This window comes from Falco peregrinus, chromosome 5, assembly GCF_023634155.1.
Source record: "Falco peregrinus isolate bFalPer1 chromosome 5, bFalPer1.pri, whole genome shotgun sequence".
Classification (NCBI taxonomy): domain Eukaryota; kingdom Metazoa; phylum Chordata; class Aves; order Falconiformes; family Falconidae; genus Falco; species Falco peregrinus.
In genome coordinates this window covers 91,492,375-91,507,346 of record NC_073725.1, presented here as the reverse complement: position 1 = coordinate 91,507,346, position 14,972 = coordinate 91,492,375, and the positions used below count along the sequence as shown (strand labels likewise).

The following is a 14,972-nucleotide window of genomic DNA, read 5'->3' as shown; positions in this document are numbered from 1 at the left end:
CAAACTCATTGTCAGACTTCATTCACACTCCAGTCCAAGACAATTTCTCACAAAAGAAATTCTGTCCTTTTAATATAGGTCATTAATCTATCCTAAGATTTTACATATCTGTTCCAGAAGAGTAAGTTTTTACAGCAAAATCATTAACGTTCTGAAACTTAACTGCTCAAGATGCAACAGGCTGACAGACAAGGTGACAGCCTGCGAAGGTTTCATCTCCTGGACTTACTCGCGTCCCCACACCGAGGCGTGCCCACAAAAGGGCAGCTCCAGTGACTCAGGCAATTCCCCAACTCTGCCTCACTTCTGTGCAGGATTAGTTTCTTCTGAGCACTTACAGACAACAAACCATGAGTAAATTATTCCCTTCTTGACCACCATTTGGATATGACTTCCACCACCACCTTTATTTATTTTTTTTTAGATAAACACACCACCTTAAAATAGAGTAAAAAGCTGATGTAAGTGTGAATAACATGTCTCGTTCTAAAAATGAAAGGTGTGAATGTCTCTTTGATTTTGTTTCTTTTAAAGCGGATTAAGTTCCTTCTTGGCTTCATGGTGAACAGCCCGTGTCCCTTTCATCAGTTCATGCCGTGCATTACGTACTTAGCTCTGGCACATGCACTGTGCCTTTTTCCCCTCAACGCTGGTGTGAGAAATGGCCTGTCTCATTTCACCAATGTCATTTGAAGGTGAATACGCAGTTGCAAGGAGTGAGGGAAAATGGCTTTCTGCACCTTGCTATCCCGCTTCCAGGATTTGACCTGCCTGTGATAAACAGTATGAGCTTGCTGCTGGAGTGGCTGTAAGTCCTGTGCAGCACCCAAGATTAACGGCTTACCCGAGTGTCTTCCCTGGCTTCCCAGTACCTCCTCATCAAACCAGACACTGAGCATGGCTCCATCTTCCCGCCTTTGGGGGACAGCAGGTTTGCCAGCCTTGCACCTTCCCCAGGACTCCCCATGGAAGGCTCTCATCTATGCTAAGCTTTACAGAGGTTCCACTGTTTCACTGTTTTTCTTGACTCTTTCCAGGCTTTCTTGACTTTCAGCAGCCACCTCTGCAGCCCAAGAGCATGCCTTTGAGGCTGTGCCTTTAGAAAAGGAAAGGATCTACTGGATCTATCTTAACTGCTTTTCTTAGGAGTCTAGCCAACAGTTGGGACATCTAGGCTAAAGCACTAGAGAGCACTGGCATACTACCACTTCCATTTTCAGGGCTCCGAGATGTCTAAACCCCATGGCTCCAGACTGGGACTGACATCCTTCTGGATACATGTCACGTATCTTTCCCCCCATACCTGCCGCAGGTCATCAGCTGTTACTGTTCACAGTGACTTCTCCAGGACTCTCTCCACCATGCCTCACAGCTCCTGGCCATTTGTTACAGCTCACCGTTTTTGGAAAAAAGGAATGAATCGACAACATAGCAGCGAAATATAATCATCCTTCCATAATAAGACCATATTTGAGGCCAAAAATAAAATATAAAACACTCCTATCTAACTCTGTAATACACGTCATCTCTGAGCCAAAGTAGTTCAAGATTTATTAAGTCCAAAATGCATTAAAGAACTGGAAAAGGCAGTTATTCCCCTGATCAACACATTTTTATATACTTCTCTCATTTGACAGTGATAGCCAGCCTAGAGATCAAGACAACGCTTTCTTTAAACTCAGACTGAAGCAACTGCCAGGGAAGAGCTCACACAGCTTTTCCAACCATTCCACCCTGCCAGCAGTCTCTGACAAACTGATGTCTACCGAGAGCTTTTCAGAGGACTGCTGCTATCCAGTGAACTCCAGACTAACTGAAGCACAGCTCCCTATTTCTACGTCTTTTTCCGCTGACGAACTAAAGCCCAAATTCTGCAAAGCATATAAATCCAAGAAGTGACCCACTAAATCCAGATCTTAGATCCTGATCCATAGCTGCTGAACTCAATGCCAAAAAGCCCCACTTATTGCAAATGAGGCCCCTTACTCCGGCATGAATCTCACCTGGCAGACGCTGCAGTCGCTGTGTGTATTCCAATGGCAGAGAGATTTATACAGGCTGCAGATATTATAGCACTTTTCTACCAGGAGTTCAAAATCAAGACACTGTGTTTCAGTGCACACCTTAATATCTTAGACAAGGCCAACAACATACATCATTTACTCTTGCAAGTCTTTCACTCTAGACAACAGGAACTGACATTTTCTTCTAACACAAAAGTTTTACAGAGAAGTAATTTGTTTAAAACAATGAGTTACCCCATTACATAAGATACTTTTAATAGAATATTTCCTCTACTAGTTCATTAACTGGCTTATCACTGTCCCTCCCAGTTTCTTTTCTAATTTTCCTATTGTTTAAGCAGTTGCATAAAATTTGGCTTCAGCCCCAGAAAGTAAAAAAACACACTGGGACTACTTATATGGAGACTAAAGCTCTATGAAAGCTTTACGTATGACTCCACAGCTTTGAAAAATTATCCTTTAAAAGTCATGGTTTTGTTTTGGTATTTATCCCATTATGCACATTTTGTTCTCTTGGTGGGATCATCAATTTATGGAGAGACCAAACACGTTTGGGTCAATGCTATAACCTTCATGCACTGCCTGCACCTCTTTTGCAGCAGGTGTAAAAATCTCATTTTCTCAATTAAAGTATCAACTCTCAACTAATATCAGTACATCGGTGATTACTGTACAATGTCTGAATTTCTAATATTGACCAACTGCTCCCTTAGCAAATATTGATATAAGATTGATGAAAGACAGAACATCTTATGAAGGAGAAAACATAAATCATTAACTTCCTTGCAGCATCCTTTTACATAGCAAACATTTCAACTCTCCGACTTCAAGACTGCTTTGTTATGTTCCATATGCTGCGCAAAATCCTAATTTTCTTTTAATCTATCATAACACCAGCTCTCCATTTAGAAGTGCTCTCTTCATAAAAGACAGCATGTAGCTTTGGACTTCCAAATGCATTTCAAGTTCTGACATTTCAATGTGAAAAATATTTACCCTTCTCAAAGGATATCCTCTTATTATCAGAAATAAAATACAAGCCTCAGAAAATCATTACTTAGTACAATAGCACAATGCTACTTAAAGCCTCAAAATCTAAATAATTCTTTTTTGATTTGTGCTATATTTATTTCACTACAATTAACAAAGCATTAACCCCACGACAACCACAGACTGACAAAATACATCTCTTTCATGCAGTTTAGATGACTACACCTACTTTTTACAATCCCTGAAAATCTTGCCATAATTTGAGTCCGTTTTGATTATACCAGCATTGCGTGAGGAGCATACTGGGAGTATGAGCCACAGTTCAACAACAGAACTCTGCGGTCCAAAGCTGATCTGCAGACCTGGCAGAACCTGGCATGTCTCAAAGGGCCAAATAAAGAGCTGGGTATTGCACTGGGACATCCAGAGTAGCTATTACAAACACACAGTACAGACAAAAAGCACATTTAATTCTTTTTCATAAGCACTTCCCCCACATCAGTATTTGGAGAGGGAGTGATCCCTGTAACCTTTGTTTCCCAGAAAACACAGGAAAACGCTTCAGAGTGTTCTTCAGAAAAGTACAGTTTGGCACAAGGAACACTGTGGTCAAACAAAAGGAGAGGGGCCTTCCATGCATCACAAGGCATCATATGTCACTTCAGCTAAGCCTTCACTGTGTTATTATTGCTGGTTACACTGCTTTTTGAGCGGAGTATAAAAGCAGGGGGTTGGATGTAAAGGACGACAATCTACAGCATGTAACGCCCCAAGGCACACTCAGAGCCCAACTGCCAGTCAGTTGGGTTTAATACATGATACAACGGCGGGGAGGGCAGACAAAAAGAACAAAAAACCCCCAATCGAACAACAAAACCCACTACTTCGTTGAACTTCTTGACCAGTGCAGTAGCTAGCTTTTAAGGTTAAACAAACTGCCCTATATTTAAAGAAAAATAAATAAAAAAACACAGGACACATACAAACCAGGAGATACGCACAAAGTAGGAACATGAAGAGAAAAATCCCAGAGAGATTCTGAAAAAAATAATTCTGTGCAGACTCTAGTAATTCTGTTCCTTTCCACAGGAGCCAAATTTAAGAGTAAACCACAGCGAGCTATTAAGCATGTTTTTTTTAGAAGAAAGTCCAAATATCTGTGACACATACCCACTGGTCTGTACAACTCGGGAGATTCTGTTTGATTCAAGAAGTCTAAGGAAACATTTGGAGGGAGTGAATGCGTAAAAAGAAGGAATAAACAATTTTGTCTTGAGCCAGACATAATACAAACTAATGCGCACTGACCAACAAAACCTGCCAACTTGGTTCATGAAAGCCCATTCCGATCATTAGTAACTGCCACACGCTAACATCCTTTAGCAACTTTCTTACAGTCTCTTAGACACACTTTCACCCAGACTTTAAGTTGATACACACAAGTCTGCAGACAGAGTAAGGTAAAGAATAGAAGTTTAACTTCAATGTCAAAGGCCATGGGAGAATCATTTGTAACATCATTCACACACAAAACTGGCAGTGAAACAAGAGATTTAATGATACTTTGGATGAGCTAATACAAGCCCTTTCTACCTCCCAAGAACTCACTCCAGAATTTTAATCTTATAAATTTTCCAAGGTCCTTAATGCCAAAAGGTTAACCTGCAATCAAAAAAGAAAGTTACATAAAATAGAGAAGAATAGGAACACCTCAGCTCTTCAGGAAGAATATAAACAAGCTGAAGGCATTTATTTTGTGGAAGCAAAATAACAATTCGAGCTGTAGGGCAGCCAGAACAGAAGGCACAGTGAGGATGAAGCAACTCCATCCGTCACCTGCACACCTGTCAAATATGACATCTCATACAAACCTGCAGGAGCTGGCCTTGCATTAGTCCCGGGGGAAAGCTGCTGCCCAGGCTCCTGTCTGCCGGCGCAACACAAACCAAACAACAGGACCCTCCTGCTGCCCAGGTCCCCAGAGCTGCCCGTCAGCAGCGGAGCCACCACAGCCCAAGCTGCAAACCAGAAAGCTGAGGTTTCGGGCACATAAAATCGGTCTCTGGAACAAAGCCACACAGGCAGTTACTTCCCTTTCTAAGCAAGCACTGAAGAGTTGTTTTCCCTGCAAAGAGTGTCTTCTCCTCTCATTCCTGTTATCAACAAGATAACAAGATTATTTTCATGATTAGCTCTCTTGCTTTTAGACACGTATCAAAACCCAGTTATTCCTGTATTTGTTTTCAACAACTTTTTCACTTTTCCTCCAGAAACTGGGGCCACAGTAACCGGTACTGCAATAGGATGTTTATCTAAGTATTCATCATTGTCTTCTTTTGACTACTGATCAGTAGTAGACAGCAAATTATGATCCATGAAGTATCTTAAACAGATACAAACACTACTTTCAAAAACTAGAGAGATCTTATCAGCAGTAACAGCTGAGCCTTTTTCCAATAAAATTATAATTGAACTATCAAAAGCATAAAATCTTACATTATTTATAAAGCTTTCCCTGATCCTTCATTTTCTGAAGCCAAATAAGGCAACTTCAGGAAGCAAATCTAAATGCATGACGAAAGAAAAGTGAGTGGCTGTCAGGATTTCAAGGTTCAGTGGCATTCTACCACGGACTGTAACTAATCAGTCTTTTAAACTCTATTTCCTTAAGCAATATTCAACTTAAAGAGCTATTAAAAGACTTAGGCTATATCAATTTTTGGACCTCTCTAAAAAAAAAAAAACTTCAAACATAACGGAAAGTGATGAAGTGAAACAGAAACACCAAACGTTCTGGTTCCACAGACATTCCACTCGCTGTTTCCATATCAAGAGGAACATTTACACTATCACCCCTCTAACAAGTCATTACAAAACTATCAAGTAAATTCTGAATGTGTTTCAGCTCCAGCCCTCAAGCAACCGAACAGCCAGAAATACGGAGAAAAATGAATCAGTAACCACAGCTTAGGAACCCATCCTATGAAGCAGGAGATATATATATATATATATAAAATATATATATATTTTGCTCAAGGTTACTGACGAAGTTTTTCCATGTTTGGTCTGATTTGGTATAAACCAGGGAGAAGTGACTCTTCTTCACTAACCTGCTTGTTGATCCAGACGACAGTGAGAACACAGGAGAGACTGATCTCTGGCTTTCCTCCAAGGAAGAAGATTCATTTCTTTTGCCATCAGGAGTTTCTGGTTTGATTATCTGGGCTTTTCCGAGGACAACAGCCGTGTGATTCTCTTCCCTATGTTCTACCAAGAAGAACGACAGAGATAAGCAAGAATGACAAATCAAAATATTATTGTTTAAATTTTTGCAGCCTGGAGATACAAAGTTATAAATATTTAAGTACCAACACCTCATTCCCACTTACTTGCTTCCCAAAACTCTCAGTTTCAAAGGTTTAATTTATTTTCCTGCCCAGTAAAAAAAACTAACCACCACGTCCCACCCTCTAAGAACCAGAGACTAAACCAAAAACATTTAATTGTTTTGAGTTTCAAACACAAACAAAGGAAAGAAATAAAGGGTAAGGGTATTTGTCACATTTCATAAACAACTTTATTTCAGAAACCAACAAATGCTTAAGGAGACAGCACTGTTCACTGCTTCTTGCTACCAATTCACTTCATCCACTGCATGAGACGACTGCTTTAAAGTTTTACAGATCTATTTAATAGGCTGCTTTTCAATAAGAGAAGCACTATGATTTATTTCCCTATGCATCTAAGAAAAACAATGTCAATCTAGATAACTGATGTTTCCATTTTTAATAGGAAAAATCATTTCGAGACAACACTTAGTCACAAACTGTAAAACTACTCCATTACGTTTGTCAAGTGTTTTTATCTATGAAGAGATGAAGTATCTCTGGAAAGATACCTTCTACCTCTCCAAAGAGAAAACAAATGTAGACTAGTAAGTATGGTATGTAAAGACAAACTACTCTTATGCCATACTCACAAATATTTTCAGATGAGTTATTTAACTAGAAATTTGCAGGGGACATTAAAGCCACACAGAGACTCATCTCATTAATAACCCTTATTACAGCCATTCACAGAAGCGTTCTGTCCACCCTCATAAACCAAGCTATACTCCCACTCAAACCACTTTGACTTTTCTACCCCTCCAGAAATTATTTTGACAGAAATGACCAAACAGAACTGTAATTACAGTGTGGAGGAGCTATACAATCTTTTGAGTTCAGCTACAGCTTGCCCTTTCCTTTCCATTAAAAAGCGTAATTAAATACCAGGAGCATCTTTCTGTCTGTTGAAAACAACCAGCAGATTACAGCGAGTCAGTTGTCCAACTAATGAAATTGAACTCTGAAATTAACAGGTTAAAAATAGCAAAGGTCCTGTGCAATAACGCAACCCAGAAGAGGTGTATCACAAATGTTTATCAGACTCCTATGGTGCTTCCCCTTAAGCAAAACAAGGCCCTATGCTTAAAAGCTATAAAATATAAAGGCTCGAAATAGAACATTTTAAGTTTAAAGATGCAAAACAAGATGATGTAAATCAGGAACGGGTAACTCAACATCACCAAAATCAGAGTGAGATTTTCAGAGAGGTTTAAGTTATATCACACAATACTACAGTAGAGGACAATGGGAGATATGGTTTAAAAAACCAAAACCCGCACACACACACAAAACAAAAAAAACAAACTAAAAGAAAAAAATGCAACCAAAAAAAAAAATGTTTTAAGTCTTTACAATTCCACTACTTCCATATGAATCTGAATAAAGTGGGTAAGGAATGCATGCAAAGCCTTTGCTCTTCTCAGCAGTTATGCTTTCAAATGGCAAATCATCAGACCACTGATGGCTTTCTTCCTTTCACATACTACAATTTCCAGTTTAACAAAAAGGCGATTGCTGTTACTAAAGAACAGTGATGAAACAGACTTTAGGCATCTGTTCCTTCACCCATAAATCATCTTTTTGTTTTGTTTTTTAAGTGGTTTACAGTCAACCAGGTGCAGATGTTTGGCATAAAACTAGAAACTGAAATTTCAAAGGTTATTGAAAGCTCAGTGCACAAAAAGCATAATGAAAATTTTGCAGGTTTGTCAGACCAGGTGGTATCATGTACTTAAGTCAACACAATACAGGATGATCCACCTGATACAAGTTATTTTCTACCAGAGCACTCTTTTGGAAAAACTATATGGCTTTACTTCAGCTTCTCAAAGGCTGCAGTTTAGCACACAAAGAAAAAGCTTAAACAGAAGACAGAAACCCAGTAATTTATAGTAGCTGATCTCTCCACAGAGCACAGCTAGAAATTAATATCTTAAAGTCTGTGATCCTGTTATCTAATATCACATTGCTTTTGTTTCTGCTATAGAACATCACCATAAATTAGGTCAAACAAGGTAAAGTTTATCCTTGAGATTCCTTGATTTTTACCCTTCACATGGAAAGGACTATGTATTGCACCAAGGTCTGCATGAAACTGTAACAACAAAATTCATACTATTATATTGGTACTTTATTTTTGAGAGCTCTGCTAGAGGAGACAGCACAGAGGACAGACAAAGATCAGTTCAGCTCAACTCAAAAAGCAAGGATTTCTGAGAGCTGATGCAAACAAAAATGCCAGATTTTCCCAAGAACAGACACAAGAGTGCATCCATCCAATTCTCCAAAATGGAATTTTCTCCAAAATTCTGTATTTTGAATAGATTATAACTCCACAAGTTATATTAGGTTGAGGAATGCTCTTTTAAATCACACATTCAAATATATATGTACACCCCCAAAACAACCAGTAACACAAAACAAATGAGACTGAACAAGCTTATAGGGAACAAGTTAAAAGCACACATGGGTATTTCTTTGATCATATGGTACTCAGGTTAACAAACATATGCTAATTTTGTTCCTAACTCATAAAGGACTGACTAACTGAAGTTGTGCATTCCAACTTTTCATTGTGTTGAAGTATATAAACACAAAATGAAGAGACTTAATAAAACAGAGGCAGCATACTGTATAAACAGTCTAAAAGAAGCCAAAGTATTTTATTGCTTCAACCTCAGAACAAGTAAATTTTTGTTCTAATCCACACAAATATCTTTGCAGTTCCAAATTACTGATGCCCTATCATATTAATGAAAGGGAAAAGCTGAAACCCAGCAATACCCATGATCACTTTCATTTCAAAGACGCAGAGCATCACATGCCCACTCTCAGCAGCTTCAGTAGATGTGGATCAGAACCTAAGATCCCATTTCAACCAGCTGATTAAAAGATGCACCTAAATGAAACACATCTATACATAATCCCACTAAAAATCAAACAAATATTTTTTAATGGGTTGTGCTTACATGCCACGCTAAAATCAATGGTTGTCAATCTTTTTAGGTTCCCTTTGATTTTTGTGCTTTTTTCCCCCTTAAGGACTACAGCAGAAGAACAGTGGGAGGAAAGAACATTCCTTTGAGAAACTTCCCACTTATTAGCATGGCTCAAATAGGGGGACTACATTAAACAATGTTACTAACCTGTGGCTGCTGGCGATTCTTTGTCAGCGACTTCTTTGTTTTGAGCACTTCCTGTTTTCCTCTTACCACTTTTCTTCCACCGACTATTTACTTGATCCACCAAAAATTTAAATTCTTTTCTGTGCTTTTTTCCTGAAATGTAAGTGTATTACTGATCACTGCCACAGGACTTTTCAGGTATGCCGTTAAAAGTGAAAAGGACGTGAACAGAAATAAACACAAAACACTGAATTAAAAACAATTTTGTTACAGCAAATGAAAATGAACTCATCACTACAATATGTTCCATATTCTATAAATGATCCAAATCTGTGCCTATGTTCTTACAGTTACTCAGTAGTCAGGACACTTGCACAGATGAAAACTTAATTTTTACACGGAACTGTGGTTTCTTCTTTATATTATCCATCTATTTTTTCCCCTAAACTCGTTAAGTATTGCAGTTCCCACTGTGACAACATTTAACACTTCTGTCATGGCACCAAGTCTGTCAGAGCTCAAGGAGTGTCTGGATGATGCCCTTAGTCACACCGTTGAGTTCCAGGCAGTCCTGCGAGGAGCACTTTGCTAGAGAGAGAAAGAGTAAAACCTCATGACTATTGTGCAAATTGCTTTAAAGTTGCTTGGGGTTTTTACCCTGTTCCTGCAGTAAGGCAATGTCGAAAGCTTTTGTGTCATGCATATGATACTATTTTGATTCAGATCCTCTAAATCACAGTTAATATTGCTAACACTCTGCACTTTCAATCACTTAGTATGTTTTAAGCAATCCTCTGGTATTCAGTCAGAGCAATGTTGGTTTTTAATCTAGATGCTTCAATTTCTTCACTTGGAGGCTGGGAAAATACCCTGCAACCTCAGACAGACGGCATGAAGGGAACACTTTGTTTTCCCTACAGAACGCACCAACTTCTAGTGCAACGGTGTATTTGACTGTAGCTACCCGCCGCTAATACAGCATAAAAGTCTCAGTCCACACACATGGCTTTATACTGGTATGTTACAGGGAAGGCAGCAAACATGAATTTCCTTTATTTGGAAAACCTTTCAACAAGAAGTCACAAGAGAAACAGATTTGTCCTTTTGAGACAAAGAATTTCATCTAAAACCTTTAGCCTAATTTTTAGCCTACGGAAAAAGCACTCAAAGTGTTCTCCATGTCAGAGGTAGTAAGGCCCCATGTGCACCCGAAACGTCCTTGGGGCAAAGCAACTGTCTGTAACAGCATGAGAAGGTGAAGCAGACACAGCCCTTCCTCTGGGCTCTGTCCTGCCTCACCCAACGGTGTCGGGACAGCCAGCTCGTGCACACATCAATAAAATCCCAGTGTCCCTGTCTATCCCCCCCGAGTATTTTCCAATCTGTCCTTGCAGGGAGCAGGACTCGGCACAGCAGCAAGGGACCACCATACTCGCTCCTCTACCAGCAGCAGAGGGCTGGCAGCACACGTGTGCCATCTGCAAGGGAAGTTTCATAGAATCACAGAACAGTTTGGGTTGGAAGGGACCTTAAAGACCATCTAGTTCCAATCCCCCTGCCATGGGCAGGGACACTTTCCACAAGCCTAGTTTGCTCCAAGCCCCGTCCAGCCTCCTGATGGCACCGCTTGGTCTCAGCATCCTGCTCAGCATGGCCAGCACCTCAAGGAGCTGACACCCCTCACTGAGCACTGGATGGAGCATGGCACGTACAAGTAATTGCTGCATCTAACCTAGATCTGTGTCCTGCTGTGGTGACAGGAGTAGGGAAAAGCCAAGATAAAATCATTATCAAGTCCTTCCCCACAGAAGGAAACAGATTTAAAACTGACTCCCTCTCCCTGCACAGCTGAAAACACCACATAAGGTCAACAACTCCTTTAATAAAAAAAAAAAAAGGTTCTTGTCCCAGATGCTTGTGTTTGAACCGCTGCATATTCATTACGCAATTCCTTTGGTGCTTCAGTTTTTCCAGTATTACTATTTTTTGTTGTTTTGTTTTATGGTGTAACTACAAAGCTTTTATAGTAAAAAAGAAATGTCCTGGCAAAACAAGGCACTATTCAGATACACTGTAAATCACCACTGTGCTGAAACAACATACCACGCACTTTTCCTAAAAACTACAGGCATTTCAATAATAAAACAATTGCAGATATAATTACAAATATTTAAGACATAAACCAGTAAGACACTGAATAACACTGCAAATTAATAGATTTATAAGCAGAAAAGGCAACAGAATCCTTTTTTTTTTTTTTTTTTTTTTAACAAATGTATTTCTTTTCCTGTAGGTTTTTTGACCATGAAATGAACAGAATGATGGTGTCACTGAGTTCCTGAGGAGCAGAAGGAAGCTACTGCAGGGGACAACAGCATATTTAATCGTACCTTCCAGGCACGGACTCTGGCATTCCTGTAAGCAGAGCCTCCAGCTAGCATATAAACCATTCTCAGGTTCATCAAGCCAAAATATTAACTGATATTTTAAAAACACTTCACACACATAAGATAAAGTGTAATTTGCAATTCGCCAAGAGCCTGGGAAATTGTAAAGAAGGTAAAAAAAAAATGTCTTATCACAGCTCTTTTATCTTGCTTTTCAACAAGATTGTTAGACAGCTCCAGTGTCTTCTATGCTGCATATGGAAATACAGAACAAAAAGTATATGGTTGGGTTTGGGTTTTTTTTATTCAGAACTTATGCCAGAGTTAATTCATTCATTAATTCAGCTGTGAATTAGGGACCTAGGGCACAAATGTTGTAAATTAAGAGAAAAACCCCATTCATTGCATAATAAAGCTTTTTAAAGTCCATCCATGCTACAGTGAAAAAATAGCATTTGATGAAAGTTCTTTTTATCTCTGTCCTCTAATTTTTATGTACAGATCTTTTTTCATGCTTATGATTTCTTGCCTGTTGCTTTTATGAGAAATGATTTGCTGACACTAGTTAACATTCACCTCTTTGGTCATCACTCCTTACTAATTTTAAAACTATATGTTCCAATTAAAATATTTTTCTGTCTTTTTCCCCCCCTTTTTCTTTTTTTAAGACTTTTAAATGTTTAATTAAGCCACCTGAGCCTAATTTATACCCTTGGAAATCTTGATAACTTCAAAGCCATATCCTTTTAACAATATGACCTCAATAAAATACCTGATTTCGGAAAATAAAGATGACACTTAGCATCTTCTTGTTCTAAAATGTACAACAGGTCAAGAAAATAAAAGGAAGGATGGGCAGTTCGAGTCCCCAGTGGGCACTGCCAGCAGCGCACACCAGCCTGGTGCAGAACTGGGCAACGGGCTCCTGTCTCCACACCCCACCCCAGTCATGCAATACAACTGTTTGCAAGGCTGCAACACAAATGCAACCAGGAATCACATAATCACTTAGGCTGGAAAATACCTTTAAGGTCACCAAGTCCAACTGTAAACAATGCAGCTTTACAAGGAATTTCTGCATATCTGAAATTTACAAAAAGGAGTGAAGTGGTTTTCTTGTATAGAACCAGTTCTCTGGTGACAGCACCGCCCTACAAAGAGCCGCACGGGCACCGCACCAGGGCAGCACGTCTTCTCGGCAGCTCCTTTGTTCCTGGGTTGCTCCACACCAGCCCTTCCACCCCCAAACATTCCCCACCTGCAGTGAGAAGGATCAGGGCAAACCTGCTCGCAGCTGACTGAATTCCAGCACCTTCCTTGGACAGCTTTTGTTCAGACTCAGCTTCCACACTTAGCAGAACGTGAACACACAGAGCAGTAAACAGCTAGTTACAGGGGATGTGCTCTGCCTGGGGGGCCTCCTGCAGTCACTGAACTTCAAATTTGTTCTTTACAGCTACTAAAGCCTTCTGGGAAAAATATCCGATTTGGGATTAATACTTTATAAATTACTTTTTTAAAAAAAAAAGTTATTGCTATAGATTTCTACATGCCAAGAAAATAATTATTAACCACTTACTTGGAATTAGTGGTGAATGCTTAAGACTAAAACCCACAAACGCTGTATGTACACTTAAAAAAAATACATATTCTCAGGAACAGCAACAAAAAGCAAGGGAAAAATTTGCTAAAGACTTAGGCCCTTATTTAGCCTTCATAGAACCATAGAAACCCAACTAAAATCAACAATGCTAAATCCAGCTGCATTATGGAATAATTTATATGCCTGAAGCGATGCAAGGAAACACAGGAAATATGACCATATTGCAGATTTAAATACACCCTTAAATATAATCAGAACAAGTTGTCCCTTCATTGTTTTGCTCCTCTGTGGCTGAAAGCAGAGAAGTTTAATGTTCAGTGAAAATTGTTTTAACATTACATGGCCAACTACCATGTTTGAGGATGGAAGCAGAGTGCAGGTGAAGCAAAATGAATGGGAAACAGGAACGAAATTATGAATAACAAAACACTAAGAAGGTAAGTACAAAGTAACGCTATTTAAAACCTGATGTAAAAACACACAAAGGGTCAGAAAATCATCTGTAAGAATCAGTTTACATTAGCTATTTCTGCACTAAATTACTACAACATGATACAAGTCAAGTCCTGCAACCTTTAACTCTCACAAGAACATTTGCTTCTAAACTAACAACAATAAAGACGGTTAGATGGTTCCATGGAGAGAAAAAACACTATTCTCAAGTTTAAGCACATGGTAAGAAGAAAGACAGCCTAAAATACTGTACTTTTTCAGGGTCAAGTTAAGCAGGAATTGGTTCTCTGTCCGGGGGGTGGGGGTGGGGAGGCAAATCCCCACAGAAAAAAAAACCCCACCAAAATAAACCAAACAAAACTGTATGACTGAATCATAGCTCTCCCCATTATATTTTTCTAAATTTTTTGTCTCTTCTCTTCTTTTCCTTAAGTATTATTTATTCCAGTTATACTTCCCAAAACAAATGCTATTACTCTGACAGGGCAAAAGCAGGTTTAATAAATAACACAGGCATTGGTCTCTTGCACAGAGGGGACACAGTCTGAAAAATGAAACAGAAAGCAACAACAAAACCAGAAGGGGGTGGGGGGGGGAAATCACCCAGTTTGCACTGAATCCCAGTTGCCTGCACAGGATGGGGAGGAAGAGGACAACCAAAGCAGTGGAACATTCCTTCCAAGAGATTGCTTCAAAATCACCGGGCTGGATGGGAGGGAAAAGCAGAAAAGGATGCAGGAAGCACAGAAGAGTGCACGAGTGCTTGTGGAGACGGGTATAAAGGAATGGAGCGAATGTGAGGAGCACTGTGAAACCCTGAATGATTTGAGAATCACAGTATACAAATAAAATATGGAAAAAGTATTTTTGGCTCAGCTGAAACATACTTTTTAGCAGTAAAGGCCACCTTGACAATCGTAGAAGTGTAAAAAACACACAGTTGAGGAAACACGCAGCCATAGAGTATTTCAGAAATGTCATATTAAATATAAACTACTGTGACT

General features: G+C 39.4%; 1 protein-coding gene across 6 annotated transcripts in view; it reads right to left on the bottom strand.

The window, feature by feature from the left end:
• RAD18 (RAD18 E3 ubiquitin protein ligase) overlaps positions 1-14,972 on the bottom strand; it is a 54,131-nt gene that overhangs the window by 14,589 nt on the left and 24,570 nt on the right. For 5 of the 6 annotated variants that reach the window (XR_008747377.1, XR_008747376.1, XM_055805098.1 and 2 more), the window contains exons 10-11: positions 9,547-9,678; positions 6,125-6,281 (exon numbers count right to left, since the gene is read on the bottom strand). Coding sequence is in view for 4 of the 6 variants with exons in the window: in XM_055805098.1 (XP_055661073.1) it covers positions 6,125-6,281; positions 9,547-9,678 (289 nt within the window). In the remaining 2 variants the exon portion in view is untranslated. The remainder of the gene's footprint in view (positions 1-6,124; positions 6,282-9,546; positions 9,679-14,972) is intronic. The other variant, XM_055805099.1, reaches the window with a different exon arrangement.